We start from the raw sequence: 25,509 nt of genomic DNA, 5'->3' as shown, positions 1-25,509 counted from the left end.
ATCCACTATAATTTCTAAATGATTATAATTTGTGATGCTTCTTTGAACCTTAGAATTTATCTTCAGCGTTGGCTACCTTTATTTTCTGAGTTGGTTTCTCTAAAAGAGAAATTACCTTCCAGTTGACTGCCACCTGTCTGGGTTTCTCTCCTGTTAGTGTTATAAAACACCGATGAAAATCAACAGGAGAGGGAAGGGTTTATCTGGGTTTGTAGCTACAGGGGAACAGGACTCTGTCATGGTGGGTTGTCATGGCAACATGCAGCAGGAGCAGGGGCCAGAGAGACCCAGCTGGAATTGGTCAGGGATTTTTAATCTCAAAGCTCTTCCCCAGTGACTTATTTCCTGTGTATAGCAAGGCTGTACCACCTAATCCCCCAGACAGCACCGCCTGCTGGGGACCCAGTGTCATATACTGAGACTGGAGGGACAGTTCACAGTCAGAACACCGCAGTGTGTTTCCAGAGCAGTGGTCTCTTTGTAAATTTTATCTTGTAAAGAAATTTTAGACCAGCACAAAACAAACAAAAAAACCCAATTCATCTCTCCAGCATTTCTTTGACATTAAAGCATGGCATATGAAGACTATCTTTAACAGTATATTTTGCAATTTTTTTCTAATTTCAACTTACTCCATAGATGATTATAAAAATCTTATTTGAAAAAGGAACTGTGTTAGTAGCTTGTAATTTGAAGTTTATCAGCTCTTTACGTTCTGTAACTTTTGGAATTTGTGGATTATTGTAATGATTTTTGAGGCTGTAGATATATTAAGGCAAAAATTATTGAAGTGAATATTTTCCTCTGACAAAAAGTAAAATTTTATTAATAGATTTCAGTTATTTTGTTTATTTATTTGCTGAGGAGAGGTGTCACCATGGAGGTCAGAGGACAATTCATAGGAGCTGCTTTTGTCCTTCCACATGTGAGTGCAGGGATCAAATGCAGGCCTCTGCCCACTCTGTGTCCTTACCCACTGAACCATCTTGTTGGCCCAATTCAGAGATTTAAAAAAAAAAAAAGTACTGAGTCGAAGACATTTAAAATCTGTGTTGGTGTTTGTGCCTTTGAGTACGATGTAAGTGTGAATTATTGTCCTGAGTGAAGGTTCTGGACTTCCGTTTCTGGGATGGAAGACTCCCCTTTTCTAGGCGCCTGTGAGAGTGACGGCTCAACATGGATTTCCTCGACAATGCTCTGCACTCACCATAGCTCAGACCCCAAAATATGAGGGCACACACTCACTCCCTGATGCCACCCTCCCTTCGTGAGGCTCGCTTTCCTTGCTAACTTAAAAATACAAGTACCTTGATACAAGATGTAACTATTTTACGTGTGGAACATCTTGTGATAACACTTTTGAATTTAAATGTTTATTATGGGGTATCACATGGTTCCTTTGCCTCCTTTTGGATGGTAACATTTTTCATAGATGGTAACTTTTTTCAAGGTTCTACACATGTGCAGTTTTACTCCTGCAAATGGTAGAGGCCTCTCGCCTTATGCTGGACATCAAGAATGTATTGGACTAGAGTGTTCTAAGGAAGTGACATCGTCCTGGGATCCAGCACAGTGTCATCTTACTGTCAGCATGATGCAGGCTAGACTGTTTCACCTCATGTTCCTCAGTCAGTTAACTATAAAGGAGAATAAACAAGGGCTGGGGAGATTCTTCAGTGGATGAAAGCCTTGATGCACAAATCTAAGAACCAAAGTTTGACTCCTCAGAACCTGTATAAAGCCAGCTATGTTGGTGTGCATCTATAATCCTCGCATACCTCCAGGGAGGTGGGAGGCAGAGACATGAGTGTCTCTCTCTAAGCTCGAGGCCAGCTGGCCCAGATTTTTGTAGGGGTAATCAACCAAGGGCGAAGCCTCAGGCTAGGTATAAGATAAGGTAATTAACATCACTTGAGGTTGTTCTCTGGCCTCTACATATGTTGTGCTGTGCATATGCATGCACACACATGCACACACACACACACACACACACACACAAAATCACACGCATGTATGAATGCACACATATACATACTTTCTCTCTCTCTCAAATAAACTAGATGATCTTGAAGATTCCAATCAGTTCTAAATTTTATACTCATCAGTGCTTACTGTTAAAGAATACATGACTCACGTATCTGAGAAAAATATACATAATTACACAGAGCATACAAGCACAAAAATAGAAGATGAATACATGAGCAACAACCTCATATACAGTGATAATTACAGGCTACAAATAAATTTCATAACCAAGAAAAATTAACACCTTAGCTACAAACCTCACTTGGATTCCCAAGAAAATCTAATCACTGGTCTTGTTGGGATAATGTTGGAAAAGCTCATGGTGGCAGATAGTTAATTTTTACCTGAAATGGAAAAATAAGGTGCTTATCCAGATGGATACAATCTAGAGTTGAGATCCAGCCTGTGAATGTAGAGCTGTCTGAGCTTCCTATCGCTGTGACAAAACACCTGAGCAGAGAAACTTATAAAGAGGAAAGGTCGGCCTTCCTCATGGTTTTGGATGCTTCAGTCCATGGTGATTTGGCATGTGGCCTTTGGGCCTGTGGTAGAACAGTCCAAGGCAGTAGGAAGTGTTAGGTAAAATTGCTGCAAAATTCATGGGAAACAGGAAGTGGAAAGGGACAGGAAGTATCCGGCAATCCCAGTGTCCCCTTAAGAGCACAGCTCAGTGACTTTTCTTCCCTCCCCCATTCCTTCAACACGTGGCCCCTCCAGGGACACTGCAGGCCCAAACCACATGAGGAGGCTTTCCTTAAGCTCAGGTGTCTCTGTGGGGTGTGGTGAATGTTTAGTGAGTTAACAGGTGACCCCTGGAGAAGGAAGAAGGGCAGAGTGTACCTCCATGTGCCCGCTTCTCCCACCTCCTTCATTTCCAGCAGAGCGGAGACACCCACCCACATCTGCCTTTTTGTGTTGGGCTCTTGGGAAGACATCTTTAAGGGGAATCTGGGCTGAGATTAACCTTCAAAGTCAGTATTTGAGTGCTGTCACTATAAAATTCACCATGAAAAAACAGAGTCATATTTTTAAGGCCGATGTTAAAAGAGTCTTTCTATCCGCATTACACCAAGATACTCACTGATGCAAACAATGACTATGAATCTTTTTTTTTTTTAATGTTTCAGTCTTTGTACCAAAACTCAGACAAGCCTATGGCCTGTTAGATAACTCATTTCTCCTTGCAGGCAAACCTAATTAGTGAGGATATCGAAAGTGCAATCAGCGACAGTAAAGGTGGGAAACAGAAGAGGCGGCCTGAGGCCCTGAGGTAAGAGCAGTAAATGAAATCAGTGGATGGGATTGGACAGTGTGTCTACTTCTTTCTCCTGAAGGCTTGGAGAGATCATTTTCAGTAGAGATGAATCGTTCTCTTCTCTAAATCACAACCTACTCTCAGTTCATTTGTTCTTGCTGCCTTCTGAGTCTGTGTCTGTCCTGTCTTACTTTCCCATCTGTCCATTCTGTCTCCTGCACAGCTTCTCACACGTGTGTAGATGTCCCAGAGAGTTATGAAAAACGTGTGGTGTTTTAGGAGATGACCCAAGGTTGCTCTATGTATGAACGGTGTGCTCACAAGCCTTTTAACTATCATGTGACGTAGAAAAAAATTCAGCGTAGTTTCCCCTTGGATTTTAATTTTTCTATATCTCTGCGTCTTGGAACTTCCTGGCAGACAGAGGAGTCGGTTGGGCATTCTTATGTCCTTGACAGTTACTCCTGAGGTTGAGGTTGAGGCGAATCCTACCAATTGGGAGAACTGTTGGGCCAAAATGGAGATGGCAACAGCCCAACTTGATTATTTGTTTTTCGCTTTCAGGATGATTGCCAAAGCAGACCCCGGTATCCCGCCTCCTCCCAGAGCCCCCGCCCCTGTGCCACCGGGGACTGTCACCCAGGTGGACGTCAGAAGCCGAGTGGCAGCCTGGTCTGCCTGGGCAGCTGACCAGGGTGACTGTGAGTATCCAGAGCTCTCCCCACTGAGGATCCGCTTTGGGGTGTGCTGTCATTCAGTCTTTCATATTCTCATATTGATCTGTAGGTTAAAGTTCATCTTAAAGAGTCAAATCTTAGGTGTTGTAAAAGTAAGTCTGGATGGCTGTTAAGGTTATTATCCATGAGAATTCATGCCAGCCATTTAATAAATATTCTATGGTGATTACAGTTGTTTATTTAATACAAAGAGAGGGAGTTTCACTTGACTCCCAATTACAAACATGATAATAGAGTATATGCCTAAGAGAGCCCATTAGGGTGCTTCTTTTCTACAGTATTTTACTACAGAGCCTTTCTATTTATTTCTCAGCTGTTTTGTATTGATAGAAAGGATGTCAGTATGGACGGTGGCAGAGAAGAAGAACCTGCCGTCAGGAAACCTTGTCATAGGGGTCCTATGGCTTTGCCATTCTGTTATCGTGACAGTGCTTGCAAAAACAATTACAGCCTGCCACTAAATAAAACTTGAAAAATATATGTTTATTGCATATATATGGATGTGTGTGGGTGCAGGCATGGGGATGTACACACGTGATGATAAGCAGAGGACAGTGTGTGTGCCTCCTTCCACCGTGTGTGTGTGTCCTGGAGCTTAAACTCGGGTCGTCAGGCTTGATAGCTGAGCCCAAATGGAACTTTTAATATCCCACTGGAGTCTGGAAGCATTAATGACTTTAACATGACTTGAGGTATGGTTGGTCCATTTTCATAATTTTCAGGAGTGATCTAGCAACTTAAAATGGATAATATGCCGTATGCCCAGAGGGGCTTCTGCGTGTGTGTGTGTGTGTGTGCATTTGTGCATGCGTGTTTGCACACATGAGGACACGTGTGCATTTAGAGATCAGAGGTTGACACTGGTTGTCTTCTCCCATTCTTCACCTGATTCGAAGGGTCTCTCACTTAAACACAGTACTCACCACTTTAGCCGGTCCAGGGAAGTAACTTGCTCCAGGATCTTCTGTGTTTGTTTTCTGTGTGCTGAGATTTCTGGTGGGTGCACACAGCAGCCCAGAATTTCTGGGAATGTGGGGGTTTTAACTCTGGTCCTCATACTCATGTGGCTATTTTCCTAGGCCCCTAGGATTTCTTAATTTATTTATCCTTTATCCAACTATGTATTATTCAATAGAATAGTTGATAGTCTGCAACATAAGTGATAATCACTTGCCAAGATGAGTTACATTAGACTGTGACTCTTTTTTCTATATTTCTGTCTGACAGCATCTATGTACATTTATAAGAAATTTCAGTTATTTTACCCCTAGCATCTTTGTAAGTTTATAGGAAATTTTAGTTATTTTACTCCCTAGTCCTCTCCCTCATCTCCCTTCCTCTCTCTTTGAATCCCTTCTTCCCAGCATTCCCTATCTACTTTCATGTCTATTTTTTGTGTGTGGTCATTGAGTTTCTTGGAAGAGCCACAGGCATTTGACCAGCTTTATAGAAGTAGGTATCTGTTCCCATCTGTGGAGCAAGTCCCGTATCCCATTACAGAGTGGTTGGCCACCCCTGTAATGTCCGTGCCACTAATGTAATAGATGTCACATTGATCACTGTAGTGCATGGATTTACAGCTGGCAAGAACGTTTTGAACTTTTCTCCCCCAACAGCCTGAACGGCTCCTTCTGAAACTATATATGCTACACGTGGAGAAGAAGTTTCCAGCTTGATGTGTGTGTGTGTGTGTGTATGTGTGTGTGTGTGTGTGTGTCTGTCTGTCTGTCTTATGACTGAAGTGTGCAGTGTCTTTAATAATTGGTACTTTTAATGTTGTGGGTTAAAAATGGACCTGAAACAAAACCTGGCTCTCTCTATCCACATGATCACAGAGGGTCATCATTTTACACTTCCGCCTTATCTGTAAAGTAGGCATAATGAACCATAGGTTTCTGTGAGTCCAAACGCACGTAATACTGTAATCACTGCCAGGACAGGAGCTTAAGATTCACTGTCAAAGAACAACTTCTGCTTTAAGAATAGGCTTCTACCAATTCTCTTCATATTTATAATGATTTTTAAAAGACTAGGGTTTATAGTGATCTGTGCTTATTGTGAACTTAAGGTGGGTTTTTGCTGGTATTGTTTGGTGAAGAACAGCTGGATAGTTGTTATTTTTGTGTTGGTTTTGTGTGTGTAAGAGAGAGAGAGAAAGTTAGTTGTCAAAATTGTCTTGACATGAAGAAAAGATTAAGATGAAGGTAAAGACATCCTGAATAGAGATGTAGGGATATGCATGCAATCTAATATAATTTTATAATAAAAGAATTTATACTCAGGTGTTTCCAAGCTCTTAGATTTGCATAAAATATTTCTGGCATTTCTGTCTGTTAAAATTACAGTGAGAAAAGGTTCAACTTCTAGCTTATTACTTGTTGAAACAGAACTCAAGACGTAGTATGCAATGTTCTGTGTGAGTGACAAAGAGTCATGGTTGGGAATCTCCTAAAGGAGGCTCCCCCTCTTCCCTCTGAGGGTTTGGCCAGCTCTGACTGCAGCCCCTTAGAACTCTGAGGTGGAGTAGCACCATCCTCCAAAAGTGAGTTCAGCGGAATCATGGCAGTGGTGCCTGCACCCCAAAATGTTTTGGAAATAACATCTTCTGCTCACTTTGCCCCCAGATGCTGTTGTTGGGTCTCTCGTAGACTCCTTCTTTTCCTCCTTTGAGACATAGTCTTCCGTGCAGCCCTGGCTAGCCTTGACATCCCCGCCTCAGCTTCCGGAGGACTGGGAATGCAGGCGAGAGCCTGTGCTTGGCCCCCTTTGCAGTTCCTAGTGGCTAAGCTTCGAGTTTAGCTTCCTGCCTTCCATGGTACACTGTACTAAGCGAGCAGCAGCCATGTGTGGAACAGCAGCTAAGTGGCAGGCTTTGCTGCATGCAGATTGATGAGCCTGAATAATGACAGCTAATAATACAGCTTACTATGGCCCAGTGATTCCTTTCTCTTTTTGCATGTGCTCCATGTCTGGTCAGTGTTAGTGTGAATGGGAAATTGGGATTCCAGGTTTTCGGTGTGCTTTGCCAGTTCTCTGCTACACCTCCTGAGTCACGATGATATATCGTGAGCTCTGTCTCCGCTCCTTGTGATCTAGTGCTCCTGCCCCAACCATATGCCTCTGAATTTAATGTACTCCGAAATGCCTGCACCAGCTGCCAGTGTTGCCATAGCGCTAGCTGACTCACCTCAGGAGGAATCTGGTGGAGGTCTCATGATTTACAGTCACATTTGAGCTTTCTTAACATTTTTAATGCCTCTGAGACATGGATTCAGTATTTATTTCGAGGCACATGATTTAAGATCAAGGAACCAAATGCTGTGGGTTTTATGCTTACTGACAGTGAGAGTGTAGAAATCGCTGTACTGTCAGAACTGCAAAGCTTTGTCGTAGTCACAAGGTCGGGATGTGGAGGGACTAGCAGCCTAGGCTCTGACAATGATGCTGTTGGTATAGTATTTGCCACACTAGCGTGACGAACTGAATTCCATTCCCAGTGTCCAGGTTAAAAAGCTAGGTATGATGGTGAGTATCTGTGTCTCAGGGGCCCCCCAAACATCTGTACACACACACACACAGAGTCTTAGGGAAGCCTCCCAAGCATCTGCATGTGCATACATATATACACACACATACCACACACACATACACACACTATACACAAATATACACACAGCTACACTCCCCCACCACCACCACACACACACACACAAAGCTATCAACTCTGCTGCATTGGAACTTTTCATATTTCACAAGAGATGGTTTGTTTCTTCTGAAGAAGGAAGAGTGCTGAGTCGGGGTTAGCTGTATTGAGAGCTGACATAGGGAAGAGGGGGAGGAGAGGGGACGTAACAGGAGAATGAATCTTACAGAGGTGGGCAGGCCAGTGCAGTAGCTGTGCCCATCACTCATGGTAACTGGCAAGGATGTAGCCCATGGGCCACGATTTCCCCTTGACTTGTTTGTTCCAGATGGCCCCTGCTTAGCAACTGGAATCCATCTCCACATTTTCATTTCTGTATCAGGAAGTCTTACCAGTCTCCCTTCTTTTCAGTTGAGAAGCCCCGGCAGTACCATGAGCAAGAAGAGACGCCTGAGATGATGGCAGCCCGGATCGACAGAGATGTGGTGAGTGCAGTGTCAGGTCCAGGTCATCAGCTCTCTGCGCTGTGAAGAGGGGAAACAAAGACACTGAGAGGAAAGGGATCAGCAAAAATGGTTTGCAGAAACTATGTTTTCTCCTCTAGGGGTTCGTTATGCCTCTTGAGTTTTTCCTTAACCACTCTTAGTATTTAGCTAGACTTTGTCTTCTGTAGAATACTAGCAACTTAGCCAGTTTATAATGGAAGTGGACGTGAATTACCACGGCCGGGACATGGTCTGGTTTCATTTTTATTCTTTTCATGGTTTGTGAATCATCACTGAGGAGTCCTTTTAGTATTTGTTCCTTTGTTTTACTTCGAGTTTGTATGGCTAGGGAGGCGGCTCAGTGCTTGCACCAAGAGCATGAAAACAGTAGTTCAGGTCGCTAGGACTGATGGGTGTGGTGGCCCCTGGCTACCTAGCAAGAGTAGCCACTGTTGGCGCAATTGCTGGGTTACAGTGAGCAACTCTACGTTGTTGCTGAGACTGAAGAGAAACAGGATGATTCAGGACATCAGCACTGGGTCTGCACATGGACACCCAAATGCACACACAGCCGTGGACAAGCATGGGAATGCCCACACACGTGAAAATGTAAGAATTCACATACACACACACACATACACACACACACCACATACTCATGAAAGTGGAAAATGAAAATAAAAACATAAATAAAAAGGAAAAGTTAATTTAAAAAAAGATAATTTAAAGTATAAATATGTAAATATCAATGTTTCATAAAGAGTAATGCTGAACTTATTTTGACTTCTTCATAGCAATTAATTTGCAGAGTGGCTGTGTCCATTATGTTATAGATAAGTCATTTATTTACCTTTTAAACTATACATCTTTCTAGATTCTTTTGAAAACTCACTGAAAGGACTCTGACACTCAGAATTTAATTTTTAAAAGGTTTTCATTTTTAATCATTTGTGTGTGTGTGTGTGTGTGTGTGGGTGTGTGGGTGGGTGAGTGGTTGGGTGTGTGATTGCATGTGGGTGCAGGTACCTGAAGAGGTCAGTAGAGGGCATCACATCACCCAGAGCTGGAGTTACAGACGGTTGTGAGCTGTGCAACATGAACGCTGGGAACTGAACTTTGGATTTCTGCAAAAGCAGAATGCACTCTTTACTGCTGAGCCCTCTCTCTTTTTCCCTCCAGCCCTAGAATTTAATTCTTATATCACACCACATTATACTTAAATGTTTACCAGATCCTACTTTCTAGTCTTTTAATATGAAGAATTCTTCATTTTTAGACTAGAGAAAGCTCAGACTAAAGTATAAAAGGTAATTGAAATGGTCTCTAATGTGGATTTGTTTACTAACTCTGTTCTGTAGTACACTCTTTTTGGTGCCCTTTGTTGTATATGGGCTTTGTGTCTTTAGGTTCTGACAGCATTCTGTAATGGGCTATGTGTATTTTGGGTTCTTAATGCATTCTATAATGCAGTAACTATGTCAGAACCTTTACAGGGCAATTATTTGCAAAACAAAAATTCCTGGTGCTCTCCTAACAAAATGTTTCTCTAAAGCCCACCCTTCCAGCTTTGTGTGGGGGATACTGTGAGAAAATTAGAGCAATTTAAAGTAATTAATAATGATTACACATGTGAATGCCTCCCTGATAATTGAAAATGCACCAAAATTAAGCTTGAGAAAGACATAGAGGTGAAATTTCAGATATATATAATATATATCTATCTATCTGACATATAAATACATACATATATGTATATATTTACATATGAAAACATATATATATAAATGAAAAATGTATGTGTATATATGTATAAGAAAACGTGTGTGTGTGTATGTGTGTGTGTGTGTGTGTGTGTGTGTGTGTGTTTTCTTAGAATCAGTGATTGACTTGATAGGGGCGTCGTTTTTCTCTTCTCATTTAAAGTTTTTCTCCTTTACTAACTAGCCCTGGGCAGCTAGAGAAAAATTAGTTTTTTCTTTGTTTTATATCTTGTTCTGTTTTTTTCTAATTCCAGCAAATCTTAAACCATATTTTGGATGACATTGAGTTTTTTATCACAAAACTCCAAAAAGCAGCTGAAGCATTTTCTGAGCTTTCTAAAAGGAAGAAAAGCAAGAAAAGTAAAAGGAAAGGACCTGGAGGTGAGTGGGCCTTGTGTAACCTAAGGCTATCAGACCCGTGGGTGAGCAGGGATTCGCCGTCCTAGGGCTAGCAGACTGCGGGTGAGCAGGTCTGCTGGGCTGGTTGAGCCTCGTCCTATAAACAACTACGTTATGCTGATCCTGGTCCACGGTCCTGTAGCTTTGGGCACCATCGGAGGTTCAATTGGAGAGGGAAGGGCACAAGTTGGTTTCAGCCTGGCTGTACTCTTAAGTCACATGACTCTGAGATTAGGTGGTGACCGTTCGACTGTAGTTTTTATGGCTGGTTAAAAGTTGGCCTCTACAGATAAGGACATTGCAACCATCCTGAAGATACCTGGTAAGCTAGGGCCAGACGGAAGGAGAGGAGGACACCCCCTGTCAGTGGACTTGGAAGGAGCCAGGGAGAAGATGAGGGAGGGAGGAGAGCGTTGGGAGGGAAAGAGGGAGAGGGCTACAGCTGGGATACAAGTGAATGTATAAAATTCTTTAAAAATTTAAAAAATATATATATTAAAAATAAAGTTGGCCTCTGCTCATAACACTATTCTTCTATGTAGAGTTCTTCTATTGTAAATTTGGAAACTTTTTTTAACATTAAAAATTGGCTTTTCTCAACAAAGTATTTTAAAATACCAGTGGATATGAATCTTTATTGCAAAACCCCAAATTGTTCGTTTGCATTCAGAGTTGCATAGAAGCAATCTTGAAGCATGCTACTGAAGTACTATTATTCAAAAATCTCTTAAAAACTTTGCCTGGAATCCCAGCACTCAGGAAGCTGATGCAGGAGTATTATTCTTAGTTCCAGGACAAACCTGGGATATAAGACTTTGTCTCAAAAAAATAGTAATACTAAATGAAAACAAAATGACTTGGAATGGATAGAAGTATAAATATAAGGGTAGTGTTTATATTTCCTCAGGCAAATGGCATAAATTGAACGTATAAAAGAAGAGTTAGTATATGTCTCACTCATTGCAGTAACTTCAAATTTTCCTGTAGCTCATGTAATCGTGCGTGGCCTTCAGTGTTGTCCTGGGTGTGGATGCTTGGCAGTTCATCTTCTCCACACCTTCTGAAATGAAGTGTTCCATGGTGTTTCAAGCCCCCCTTCTGTTTTCTTAATAAAGTACACTGTCCTCTAGGTCAACCAAGCTCAGAACCAAAAACTCTATCTGTTTTTTCTCTCCCTTGAGCATATGGCTACTTTGAATTATTTTCTCAATTTCACCTATATCCATATTTTTTCATTCTCATAGTCAACATCCAGTTGAAACTGTCATCACCTTTGACCCAGCTTAAAAGCAGTTTTCAAACCTCCAGTCTTCTGTATTATAAGGAGAATCTATCAGTCAGTCAACCAACCAATCAGTCAGTCTTTGAAACAGGCTCTCATAGAGCTGGCCTCAAGGTTGCTATAAGGTTAAGGATGACCTTGAACCCCTGAACATGCTGGTTCCACCTCTCAAGTAAGAGGGTTGCAGGTGCACTACAGCCAATAGGATACCCTTCTTAGGATCCGAGTTGGAGCCCTCATACTCCTGTCCTGAGGGACACGTAGTCCCATGGATGGCTGATTGAAATGTCACTTCTTCCCCCGACATCCAGGGTCTCCCACCATCTGAGCAGAGGCTCCGTCTTCATTCGCATTTTTCTCCGGATTTTTTGGGGTTGCATGCTTCGAGTGTATGCAAGTTCTCTTTTATTCCACACATTGTTTCAATCTTACCATGTTGTTTCCAGGGGTGGGGGTTGGGGGAGGGGGACAGGGCTTTTCAAATCCCTTCTTAAAAGTTCTTTTGTGCAGTCCTTTGAGGCCAGCACTCAGGATGCAGAGGCAGCTGGGTCTACAGAGCTAGCTCCAGGACAGACAGTGCTATTACCCAGAGAAACCCTGTATCAAGAAACCAAAAGAAAAACGTTGCCTGAAAGAACTTTCTAGTGTAGTGTTCACGTTTCCCATTTCCCAACCAACATAGTCTCCCGTTGTCGCACGTAGTTGTTATACCTGTGTTATTCTCCTGATTCATTTCCTGTGTCATTTTTCAGGGCCATTAAAAGCAGGGCTTGTCACCTACTCAATTTTATAGTCTTTAAAATGATGACAAGAATTCCTGGAATATAGGAGAGCTTCAATTCATATTTATAGAACTGACTGAGTCAGTGGGCGTGGCTAAGGGAAGAGGAAGCCCTTCAGACGTAGGATCCTCTTCGTTTATTGGAATAAGAGATGTTGTAGAGTGAATTCCACATCGGGCATAATCTTCCAGCTGTGGACGCAAATGTTTTTTTATTGATTTGTTTAATTAATATTCTTGTGAGTCTGTTCTCATCTGCCCTCTGCTCTGTTTTAAATTTCATTAGAGGGTGTTTTAACACTGAGGGCAAAGCCACCTCCTCCTGATGAATTTGTTGACTGTTTCCAGAAGTTTAAACACGGATTCAACCTTCTGGTAGGTGTACTTTATTTATATATCATTAGAAGAAACAGATGGAAAAGATAAAAGTCTAGACAAATGTTACTGAAATTTAATTTAAGAGATACAATTGTCCCTGTAGATCCATGGATGCGTGTTTTGATTGGCCGTTAATTAAACATCAGATTGCAAGGCATGTGTGTCGAAGACACTTAGATAAAAAGCAGTTCCCATATTTCTTGGCTGGTTGCTGTTCCCCTCATGCTCTCCACACTGATGGGTCCTCTCTAAGTGGAAAAGCCAGGAGGGAAGCCTCCTTCTGGGTCTGCATTGGACTGCTCTTTGAGCGCACATCCTCCTCAGCATGATTGCATGCTGATAATGCATTTGTTTTCTTGCTGTCATAGGCCAAGCTCAAATCTCACATCCAGAACCCGAGTGCTTCAGACCTGGTACATTTCTTGTTTACTCCACTGAACATGGTGAGTGAGCATTTATGGAGTAAACAAAGCGACCTTTCTTAGTCTGTCTTCCATCAAGAGTCTGAATTACTTGGCTGTGTTTCTTTGATTACCTTACCTGGGCCCCGTTGTTCTTACCATGTGTGTAAACTCTGAGAATGTGAAGTTGGGGAGTTTAAAGGGACGCACACTTCACTTATAGCCAAGGACGTGACATACACAACTACATATTATAATAGCAGTTTATCCCAACCTGGCATTATTATAAATACATTGTTTTCCAGAACTGGGAAAATTAGATGGACTCATGTTTAGGAATTCACACACAAAAGTGCTAGGTTTTACAAGGTGAGGCCGGAATATGTAGAGTGGCTGGAAATGGCTCATTCTAACCAAAGAATAAATGACTTTGAATTATTTATTTTTACTCCTGTGTCTGTGTGTGTATGTGTGAGAGTGAGTGTATGTTTATATATGTGTGTGAGTGTCATATGTGTATGTATGTGTGTGCTGTGTGTATGTTTGTGTGTATGTGAGTGTGTACCATGTGTGTGTGCGTGTGTGTGGTGTCCTAAGAAGACAGAAGAGTGCATCAGATCCCTTGAGCATGAGTTGCAAGTTGTGATAATACCAAGCTGCCATCAAAGGTGTTAAAGAATAAGGAATAAAATTTTGTCACTGAGATAGTGTCGATTTCTTCCAATTTGGACGAAGTGGATCCTGTTCTTTCATGGTTTCTTTTATTTTTTTTTTCCTGCACCTGGGTCCTCTGGAAGAGCCATACTTGCCATTAACTACTCAGCCATTTATTTCCCCATATGGAGTGACAAAGCATCATAAATTTTTTTCTCAATATATGACTGCTCTATCACATATGTGATTTTTTTCCCCTAGGGAATAGAGATATTGCCATATAAAATAGACATTTCCCCCAATATTTTTTTTACAGCATATGAAAATTTGTGTCATTGAGCTCTTTAATGTTAATCAAAACCGATAAAATGTAATATTTCTCATACATTTTATTGATGTTTTAAGAAAAGCAGACAATTAAGAAAACAAAGGAATAAAATTCATACTGCCTTCCCAGAGATGACTAGGAAAGCCCTGAAAGAGGATTTGAATCCAGCTTTGCTTTACAAACAGGCAAGACCAAGTACTGCTGTCAGCTTGGATATAGGAGTTGATCCCTAACAGATCAAGGGACAGAAGGCTATTGTTATTGTCCAGATGACCTTAAGGACTGCTGGAAGTGTCCGTATATTATCTTATATTGAATTTCTGACAACCTAGTTATTGTTGAATTAGTCTTATTGAACAACTCTTTAAAAAAATTAGAACAGGTTGATTTTGGTTCCATCAATTGGCAATCCCATACTCCAGAGACTGAGGCATGGGATCAGGAGGTTAAGTTTAGGCTAGGCTAGCCAGTGAGTTGAGAGTCATCCTGGGCTTTGGATGACCCTATCTCAAAAAATAAAATAAAATAAAATAAATGGAAAAAAAAATAAAAGAAACCATGAAAGAACAGGATCCACTTCGTCCAAATTGGAAGAAATCGACACTATCTCAGTGACAAAATTTTATTCCTTATTCTTTAACACCTTTGATGGCAGCTTGGTATTATCAGACACTTACAGAACAGCTTGGTCATGCCTTTTTCCTCTTCACAGGTCTGAAGTAGGTATCTAGTAACTATCTACTCGTTACACCTTTGCCTTCTTCCAAAAGGACAACTTACCTGTGCTCTTGGCGTAATGATCCTGTCGTTGCTCCTCACAGGGCCAGGGTAGACATTTTACTTGGTCAGGGGTCTGGTGAAGGACATCCATTTAGGGCTTCCTGTATGGCAGGCAATGTTGAGTGTTTTGCTTGCCTGACTCCTTCAGTCATCTCTGCACGTTTTCTGCAAGTACTTATAGGGTGAAGGTTAAAAGGTGCCAAGGTTGGGCATGCATGTGCCTGCAGTCTCTTAAAGTGTTTACATTTTCAAGGCTGGGTTAGAACAGTGAGTTCTGGGACAGCCTGAGTTACATGGTAAGATAAACATGGTAAGAACTGATCCCGTGGTGCTGGCTCACACCTGTATTCCCAGCACTTGGGAGCCTGGGGCAAGAGGATTGCTGTGAGGACAGAGTGGGCTACACAGAAAGTGAGAAATCAGCGTGGACTGCAAAGTGAGACCTTGTCTAAAAAAAAACAATCCAAAGACACAAAACAAACTAGAAACTGTAATACATGTTGGGCGGGGGGGGGGGGGGAGGCTGTGTTCTCAGTAGAGTCGGTCCAAAGCTTTCACCCTCCATCTTTTCTTCTCCGTGTTTGCACTGCTTCCCCAAGTGCTGTGTCTTCTGCAATTTAAAGTCAGTTGCATCAAGGGAAAATGACAAATAAGCTTTATGGTGCAATGTAATGTGTCACTACTGTGCACAGATTGTCTGAGGACAGCGGGTCCCAGGCGAGCCCTGTATCAGGATCATGTTGACATTAAGGATTCCTGAAAGATGTGGTGCCCTAGGTGGACTCTGGGTGATGAAGGAAGGGTCTTTGGGGGGACTAGAAAAATACTGTGTTTACAGAGGCACAAATCAGCATGGCCTACTCAGAGCCCCTGACCAGAGAGGCGTTGTCTCAGTCTAGAGTCATTCAAACAACAACAACAAACAAACAAACAAACAAACAAACCCAAAAGCCTCTTTCTTCGTGCAGCACATCTCTGAGGTGGCCAGATTCTAGCAAAGTCTCTCTGCAGCCCGTCTGCTACGAGATAACGAGCCTTCCTGAGCCAGGACGTGGCTCCTGGGAGGCAAATATGGAGCTGCTTTCAGACACAGAGTTGTCATTGTCTTGCTTATCAAAATGTGCACCTGTTTCCCATTGACCATTAAATTGTCCATATCAAATCAGGGAAATATACCAGAATTGTATTCTGGGGCGTGGGGGTACCACTTGTTATTTTTCCTCTCCTCCTCTCCTTCTTCCTCTCCCCTCCTCTCCCTTCTCCCTCCTCTCCCCTCCCGTGTTCTCCCTGCAACACCACCCCCGCCAGGTCCTTTTCAGTTTTATACATTTTGACAGGCAAAGTATGAACTGCTCAGCGAGGTCTCTTCCTCTCAACAGCATTCATTCCGGATCCATAGTTTTCCATGTTGGCATAATAACATATGGTTAAGTCAGCAGAGAAGCGGCCTCTGCACAGCCATTAGTATTTTGCTGGGAAGGTAATAGATGCCTGTGCCAGTATGTTGGTGCTATGATAGATCTCCTTAAACTATTACCTTTTTACATTAATTCACCCTCATTCTGGATAAGTCAGTTTGAGAAACCGTTTTTTCACTCTATGCAATACGTCACATTTTAATCTGAACATACAGAAATAGTGCTTAGTTTGGGAACTGGTTTTTGTGCTTAAATTTCAAGAGTGTGCAAACAATCATTTTCTTGCTTTGTTCTCCGTCTAGGTGGTCCAGGCAACAGGTGGTCCTGAACTGGCCAGTTCGGTACTCAGCCCCCTGTTGACTAAAGATACAGTTGATTTCCTAAATTACACGGTCACCTCGGAAGAGCGGCAGCTGTGGATGTCGCTGGGTGAGACTTGGATAAAAGTCAGGTAAGCTCATGAGAGCTCAACATTTAGAACCCGTGATGCTGTGAGCACTGTCTGTTGCACAAAAAAACAGTGAGACGTTTGTGTAAGATTCTGTGCAAAGAGCTACGTGTTATGGGGTGGAGAAGCTGATGTCACCGAAAAGCTTATTCTTGACTCGGGCCGGCGAGTTGGCTCAGCACATAGAGGTGCTCGCTGCCGAGCCCGACAGCCTGAGTTGCATCCTCGAAGACCTGTGTGGTAGAAGGACTGACTCAACATAGCTGTGCCATGACCCCTAGATGCATGCCAAGGCATGTGTACCCCACCCCCAACACACAGACATGAGTTGACTAAATAAATGTAATTTTAAAAATTAAAATTAAAAGCAAAATAAAATTAAAGTTAAAAATAAAGGAAGTATGATGTGCGCGGGAGCAAAGGGTGGGACATAAGTAGGCCATGACCCATTTACATGGTGAAGTGAAGGAAGAGGATGGAGAGAAGGGGGTACCTGTTTCTCAGGGAAGAGCTGGCATTTCAAGCCAACAGCTAACAATCCAAGTAGGAATAAGTGTGTATGCACACACACACACAGATACACACACACACCTACAGGCACACAGCACATGCTGTGTTCGTCTGTAGAGATACTGTTGGTATTCCTGCTTCCCAGATGAAGAAAGAAGCCTCGGAAAGGTCAACTCACTGGCCTAAAGTCACACAGCATCTTGAGTGACAGCTGCAGGCAGGGTGAGGGCTCATAATCCCCTTGTAAGTGACCTTTCTGCGGGATATGTAGAGTTTCTCTAAGTATGGAGCGGTTGCCGCAGAAGCACAAAAGACGACAAGAGGCAGTGAGGGTTTGCAGGTGAGGGAGGGGAACTTTGGGTAGCAGGTGTGTGGAGAAAGGTTGGAAGAAGAATAGTGTGAGGGGGCCATCCAGAGGTAAGCAGGTTTGGCTAGGAAGGCTCTGCAGCCGTGTTAACGACCAGGTCCTGAAGGCCCTGGCAAGTGACCAACATTGTGAACAAAGAGTATGGCATAGTCGGGTCTATGTTTCCCCTCCCCCCATCCCCCTTCTTTCTCTGTCTGACTTTGAGACAGGTTTTTGCTAAGTTGCTGATTTACCCACCCAGGCTAGTCTTGAACTTGCCTCAGCCTCCCAAGGTGCTAGGATTACAGTAATGCACTACCATGTAACTGTTTTTAGAGACCAGTCTGCCAGCTGGGTCCACTGTGGCTCGGGACAACAGTAGCCACGGGTAGAGGAGCCCCGTGAGTATTAATGTTATAGCACAGGCCCCGTAGTAATCAGCGCTCTCTGGGGTGGGAGACATCACTCGTTGGAAAAGAGATGTGGGCCTGAGCTTTGAATCATCATCTGTCAGTAAAGAGATTAGGAAGGGCAAACTGCGAGCGAAAGGTGACACCTGCCAAGCCACGTTCATCATACACCCATGTCCAGCTTCGTGTGACACACCCCTTTGGCACACTTTATTTGACCAAGGCTTTTTCTTTTCCTGTACAAAGCAAATAACCCAGCGTAGTCACTGCTTAGCAATTAGTCTCTGGAGCTTTGTCCTTATCACCCCTAGAGGGTGGTCTAAAGATGTGGGCCACTTCATCACTTTTTTCTTTTGTTGAAACACACACTAGACAATCCCACTTACTTGCTGGACTTTGGTGCTGTGCATGTTGGAATATAATTTGTACCCTGTTTTACCAAAATGGAATTCCTTAAAGTGCTACACGCTGTTTTTCATGTTGTCAATACTCTCTGTATTTACTTGTGTGCTTATTTAGAATATCTATGCATCAAATCTATATTCCTGGTACTTACAGAGACCAGAAGGAGGTATTAGATTCCCTGGAACTGGAGTTATATATGGGTGCTAGGAATTAAACCTGTGTCATCAGGCAGAATGGCCAGTGTTCTTGGCTTCTGAGCCATCTTTCTGGCCCCTATTTAAAGCAACTTAAACATATTTGTAAAATGTTAGATTTATGCTGGTTCTGATGTTAATGAAAAACCGAGACTTTTCCCAGTAAGGCTTATTATATCTGTCACATCTTATAGAATGTAAAAATAGCCTGGGATTTTCAGTGACTTTGTTTTGAGTCCTACCACAAAATCAGAAAATTTAATGATGGTTTAAATAGCTGCATCGAAAGGAGATCTATAGTTACCATTTAACATAGGGCAGGGGTCACTTCAGATCCTGGTTAAGGGTATTAGGCGATGAGTATGGGATTCAAAAGCACATGAAAGTGGAAAGGATCAAGAAGGCCCCACATAGTTGGTGCCCATTTCATCATAGCAGACCCATCGCATATGAATGCATCACCCCATGGCACCGGGAGCACAGCAGAAAAGCCAAGCTGTCATCTCTGCGGTAGCCACTTCTGTGATCAGAGATGGACGGAGAGCTTGTGTAAAGTGGCCATTGTCGGATGACTGGGCGTCGGCAGTGACCATACCTTGGTTGACTTTTCTCCTTAAAATGAAGCTGCTATTTTTAATTTCTGAAGTTGGCCATCTGCTTCATTTTAGGAAACTTTGCAGTTCAAAACAGTCATGAACCTTCTAAACAGTCCTGGATGGTTCTGTTTTCAAAGATAGCCCCATCTTGTTCACACTTGAAGGGCCCGAAAGGAGGAGGTGAAAACTGGAAAGTATTTCAGATGCCACTGAGGCCCATGCTTTAATCGCTGACTGCATTTCTAGTCTCATGCACAGCTGTTAAAAAACCCCGCACCCATGCTGAGCTTCAGGCTTTAGGAAGACCTAAGACTGAAACACGGAAGCTTCAGCTTTATGCTGCAGAGTCGAATCACTCTTTCATTTAATGTGTTTGAGCCACTGGCATAATTGGGTGTCCTTTCCTCTCCTGAGAAATGAGAGTTGTTTCTGTATAGAAGGGAATTGTGACCGAGAGCACATTATCCATCCTATAAACCTGATTTTGTCCTACAGGGCAGAATGGCCGAAAGAACAGTTCATCCCACCTTACGTTCCGAGGTTCCGCAACGGCTGGGAGCCCCCAATGCTGAACTTCATGGGCGCGCCCACAGAGCCAGACATGTATCAGCTGGCTGAGTCCGTGGCCAACGTGGCAGAGCACCAGCGCAAACAGGATAGCAAGAGACTGTCCACAGAGGTCAGCGTCCATCATATTTGGTTTCCATGGGTGGTGTCACGGTCACTGGGAGCCATCGCTCACCGAAGGCCCTTTAGAACCAGTGACTAAATGTAACCATCTCCTGCAGTCCTGCGTGCTCGCTTGGCAGTTCCGTGTGCTTATGATGGTTGCTCGGACCTTCTCTTCTGTCCCAGCTGACTCCCCCTCCACCCTGTTCTGTTCCTCAGTCCCCTTTGACCCGTTTGTCTGTCAGGGGCTTGCCCAGAAGAACTGTTTATCCTCATTCCTGTTTCCTTTCACATCTTCAGACCCTGAAGGCAGTTCCCTGAACCTAGATCCTGTTGATTGATTCTAAGAAGTTTTTCATGAGTACCATAATCCCACCTCCTTCCTTCCTCCTTCCTTTGCTCCCTCTTTTCTTCCCTTCCTTCCTTCCCTCCCCTCATCCAACTGTTCTCTTCTCTCTACTTCTATTCTACCTTCCTCTGTCTCCCTGACACTGTAGTTAATGCTTCCATTGTCCTCCCTTTCTCTCCTCCTGTTCTAGTCTTCCTAAATGTATAGAGGAACAAGGTTTGTATGGATGTCAGTCTTCTGAGTACAAATTTTTCTCTAAAAGCAATCTGTTGCAATCCAGAATTTTTACAACTAAAACTAACATAATTCTTTGAAGTCCTCTTTCTGTGAACGTGACTATTTTCCCTCTGGCAACATGAAGAGGAAGTTTAGCTACATACTTTCCTGGCCTTTCCTCCAGATGCCTGGTGTCGATGACCTCATATGTCTGGGTAGCCTCTGTCCCTACCTGGGTTTGATAGTTCAGACCTCTTGAGTGTGAATTTTCCTCCCATTTAGAGAGCAACTGTACTGGGGTGGGGGTGGGGGAACAGACATACACACATACACACACACACACACACACATACATACACACACAGGAAATGGTAATTCATTTGATGTTGCCTTGGTTACAGCTGTTGTTTAGTCATGGAAGTGCCCATCATATGGCACTCTTACTGTACACTAGAAAACATGACACTGAGAAACGTGTACCCTAGAAATTCACACCTTTGTGAGTCCTTTCACAAAGATCTGTGTTTAAAGAGGGGACAGTATGTGAGTGTGTGAGTCTGTCTAGTCTGAACACATAATTTTTAAAAGAGGACTTGTTGAGGGCTGTCCTCCCCTGTCATGAGCTGTTGTCTTCCTGCTGTAGAATATTTTCCACTCTGTGATTTAAGTGGCCACTCAGAAACTTAAGAGAATGCAACGAAGGATGCCCACCAGGTGGAGATTTTTCGGGAAAAGAGCACAGTTGATGACGACTTAAAGTGCCCAAGACAGCGTGATCATTGTGAAGAGAGAGGCTTCATTGTATTTTATTGCTACTGTGATAAATGCCCTTAGAGCAAGGCTTGAGCAATTCAGGATCTGGTGACTTTGTTTAGAATTGAAAGGCGTAGGTGGCGAGGAGTGACAAGTGTGGGTGACTCTATCAACTTCCTCTAACCTTCAGCAGCCTCATCCTGACTGTGGACTGAGTCATTTGACCCTTGATCATCTCCCCCTTGGCATGGCTCAGGACCCATGATTTCCCACTGGCCAAAAACTGTGTTGTCTAAGAAATAGGCAAAAGGTGGAAATTACTAGCAATTTGCGGCTCCAGTTGTTTAAGCCTTTGATTTTTTTTTTTTAATTACCTAATTGGATTCTGCATCTCTGCTGGTTCTCAAGGAAAGGATTAGTGGAGTTGATGGGTCCTAGGTGTTTAAATGGCTGGCAAACATTTGTTTTTGTTTGTAAGGATCTGTATGTATGCTCCGGGTTGGTATCTTTTTTTTTTTTTTCAATGCAGTTTATTCAGGAACCTTGAACAATCCTTGGACCCTGGGGAAAGCCAGCCCACAGCTTAAATAGCCTCTTGGTAGCCAACCCAGGCGTGCCATGTGGGCAATGCAGATAGGTCCACATATATGGAAGCAAGCCAGATCCTCAGCCTTAGCCAAATGTGGAATTGTTCGTGACGGAGAGCACTCACCATCGGGAAGGTGGAAGGCGGAAACCAGCTCCATCTTTAAGGCATAGCATTCCGCAGCTCTCTACAGTTCCCCCTTTTTGTTTTAGACGCATCAGGCAAGAGTAGAGGTCTGATCTCTGATATTAGAAATAAATTGGGACTTTGTACTGATGTTCATTTAGGTGTCATCCACCCAAAGAGCATCAGACCCGTCCGATACCTTTTTCTCAGAGGCGAGACCTGGGGCATCAACCCGCATGCAATCAGACATGCTCTTCTCTGGGTTGAAAGCGGCTGACCCTGAGTGCAGTGCTTAGCCTCGCATCCTGAGCGTAACATTTTAGCTTTTTATGGTATCCAACCATGCTTGGGGAGAATGTCCTGCTTCAATGGCTGTAAAGGCCTGAATGATCATGGCTGCATCACACTGTTGTGAGACTCTAATCTTGCATATATACCACAGGCAAACCAAGGAGACCAACACCAGAAGGCCTGCTAACGCTCCCATGCCCGCCCATTCCTTCAGATGATTCATAGCTGCAGCAATCCATGTTGATAATCCTGTGGCTAATCCTGCGTCCTCTCTGGTAGAATTTACTGTGACAATGGCCACTCTCAGTTGCTCTATCGTAGTATCGAATTCTCCAGTCCAATAACCTAAAATATAGCTCGACAAATGTTTAGACAGATTTGCAGCACAGGAAAAATTCTCATGTTATATGCTAGTGACTCAAAGTCCAGCATATTTTCATTGACAGCCAAGTTGAGCGATTTGCCATAGGGTATCAATTTGCTCCTGCACGAGGTCAATCCTCTGATTGAACACCATCAAGCTTCCTTTTAGTTGAGCATTAATTCCTTTATGTACAACTAAGGCATGAGCTACATTGGCTAAATGATTATTCAGGGTCTGAGCAGTCTGCCCAGTATGACTCATGGCTAATGCCCCGGTGGTAGCTCCAACAGCCGCCAATGAGATGGTAGTAACAATGGTGGCTGAGAGAGGAGAACCTCCCCTATTAGTGGACTTGGGGAGTGGTCTAATTGTGAGTTTTGACTTCCACACGGGTCCACTGGAGACACTGCCTTATTCTTACAAGTCTTTTCATCAGAATTGGCTGTTGTGACTGTCCAGCTTAGATGTGGCCCAAACCTTCCCAGGGTCAGAGAGTTTGAGTCCATCACGAGTGGAGGCTCCAGGAAATTCACCCACCTCAGCATCTGGCACACACCCCCACATTTTCTTTCATACAGAAACAGTGTGAAATCTGGAGGTGACCTTTTGGGTGGTTTTCCATCTAGTCTAAGCATGGGGCCACCATGGTGTTAAAGCCACCATGCTCAAGGGTCACTTCAACTCTTCCTCAGTAGCAACCAGTAGATCTAAGTAGTGTCAACCACAGAAAAGAAATGATTACAGAATTATCTTCCCCTAGACTCTTGACCAGCAAGGTCAAAATTTTTTATGTTATCTATTTTCTGTTATAGTGACCCTGATAGCAGTACAAGCCATTTGTAACAATTTTAGAATGGTGTTTGGGGTACTTTTTAAAAATGAAAAAAAAAAAAATAAGTTGAGTGATATGATTCCATTATAATACAGAACAAAGAATTTCATGTGATGCTATTTACTCCACAGGAGTGGTAAATGTGTTCTTTATTTCCTAGGGAGAAAAGGTTAAAGGTCATCCTCTAATTTCATTGTTCACAGTGTTAAACTCTAAGATCAAAATCATTTATTACTGACAAGAAAGAGCTTTCCATTTTTATATTTTCAGAATTAAGATTTACCCTGTACACTAATGACAGAAATGAATCCCCCGAGTCACAGCCTAATCACACAATGGTCATTCCCATGACAGTGGGAGCCGGTCAAAGTTCAGAGGAGGGTTCTGGATGGTGGACAGGGAACTCGTGCCAGCAGCGCTTGGTGACATGCCAATGTACTTCTGTCTTCCAGCATTCCAGTGCTTCCGATTATCCTCCAGCTGATGGGTATGCATTCAACAATAGCATGTACAGCAGAGGGCCACATCTGGACCAAGGGGAGGCCGCCATGGCTTTCAAGTCAACGCCCAACCGCCATGTAGATAGGTAATACCCAGCAGAGCCGTGTGGGGCACTGTGGATAGCCAAGGGTGACTTAGGCTAATGGGAGTGGGTTGGGGTAGGGTGATGGGGGTTGAGGGTGGGAGTAGAGGTGTGGGGGAAAGGGGACATGGCTTGCTTTGTTCTATAAAGGCTTTGTCTGTTAATGAACTGGCTTTGATGGGTTGGAGAGTCAGCACCTCCAGTCTGTAGTGTAAATCCCACTGGACGACTCCTGCTATTTTAAAAGTGGTCGCACAGTAGGAGGAAAGAATTATCTCTGAGCTTTGCGGGAGGTTCCCTTAGTTTCTACCAGAGAGTCTCTAAAGAGCTTCCCCAGGCTGGGGACGTGGCTCAGCAAGTTAAGTGTTTGCTGCACAGGCACAAGGGTTTAGATTCTGATCCCCAGAATTCAGGGAAGCCTGACACATTAGCATGTGTCTGCAAGTACAGAGCTCCTTCAGTGAGAGGGCAGGCGTAGACAGGAGGATCCCCTGACGCTGGAATGCCAGCTAGCCTTGTGTACAGCGAGGGACAAGAGAGCCTGTGTCAAACACAGTGGAAGCTGAGGACTGACCTCTGCACCCATGTCGCAGCCATCACTGACCCGCACTCACTCCCATGACAACGAGTTTTTTACAGAGTTTCCCAGCTCAGTATCCTTTTTATTTTTTCATTTTTTTATTAGTTAGAGTTTGTTCACTTTGTATCCCAGCTGTAATCCCCCACCCCCTCCCAATCCCACCTTCCCTCCCTCTTCTTCTCTTATGCCCCTCCCCCAGTCCAATGATAGGGTAGGTCCTCCTCCCCTTCCATCTGACCATAGTCTATCAGGCCTCATCAGTACTGGCTTCTTTGTCCTCCTCTGTTGACTGGTACGGCTGATCCCTCCTCAGGGGGAGGTGATCAAAGAGCCAGCTACTAAGTTCATGTCAGCCAGCTCAGTATCCTATAAGGGAAACAATTGCTACTTTTTTCTATATCTACCAAAGACTAAAAACAAACGTAAAGGCTAAATGACTGGCTCCATCATTTCAGTCTTTACCTGGCTGCAAGTTCCCTGAGTCTGCAAGGTAGAGCATTACCCATGGTTTAGCTTCTACCCTTGACTGGGGTAGCATGTGTTGGTGTCTTTTAAAAGCTTATCTTATTCTGTATGATCTTTGTAGGCTTTAAAAGGACTTTGTCTTTGATTTATTCATTCAGCCATGTATTTCAAAATTGACTTAGAAAGTTGAAGTAGTACTGTTACTAAAACTTAATGAAATAAAATGTAAATTCAAAAGTCTGTAGCAGGGATGAGAATTTGATGAATGTTAAGGATTAGCATTATGATTAAATTCCAAATTTGCCTTTGATAATGGCACTGAGTTCAGTGCTGGTCTGGGATACATGATCAGTACCAGATTCACCATGGCTACATAATGAGACCTTATCTCAAAGAAAAACCAAAAACAGCAACGCTCCAGAGCAGGTGTGGAAGCAGCAGTAATCTCAGGGTTTCTCTG

The 25,509-nt window shown here is 43.3% G+C and overlaps 1 protein-coding gene across 7 annotated transcripts in view; it reads left to right on the top strand.

Moving 5' to 3' along the window:
* Eps8 (epidermal growth factor receptor pathway substrate 8) overlaps window positions 1-25,509 on the top strand; it is a 167,165-nt gene that overhangs the window by 115,977 nt on the left and 25,679 nt on the right. For all 7 annotated transcript variants that reach the window (XM_060384327.1, XM_060384322.1, XM_060384328.1 and 4 more), the window contains 9 exons: window positions 3,213-3,295; window positions 3,845-3,981; window positions 8,072-8,145; window positions 10,160-10,286; window positions 12,654-12,742; window positions 13,114-13,188; window positions 16,629-16,777; window positions 19,731-19,914; window positions 23,874-24,007. In XM_060384327.1, coding sequence (XP_060240310.1) covers window positions 3,213-3,295; window positions 3,845-3,981; window positions 8,072-8,145; window positions 10,160-10,286; window positions 12,654-12,742; window positions 13,114-13,188; window positions 16,629-16,777; window positions 19,731-19,914; window positions 23,874-24,007 — 1,052 coding nt within the window. The remainder of the gene's footprint in view (window positions 1-3,212; window positions 3,296-3,844; window positions 3,982-8,071; window positions 8,146-10,159; window positions 10,287-12,653; window positions 12,743-13,113; window positions 13,189-16,628; window positions 16,778-19,730; window positions 19,915-23,873; window positions 24,008-25,509) is intronic.

Source organism: Meriones unguiculatus, chromosome 5, assembly GCF_030254825.1.
Source record: "Meriones unguiculatus strain TT.TT164.6M chromosome 5, Bangor_MerUng_6.1, whole genome shotgun sequence".
Classification (NCBI taxonomy): domain Eukaryota; kingdom Metazoa; phylum Chordata; class Mammalia; order Rodentia; family Muridae; genus Meriones; species Meriones unguiculatus.
This window is presented reverse-complemented; position numbering and strand designations above follow the sequence as displayed.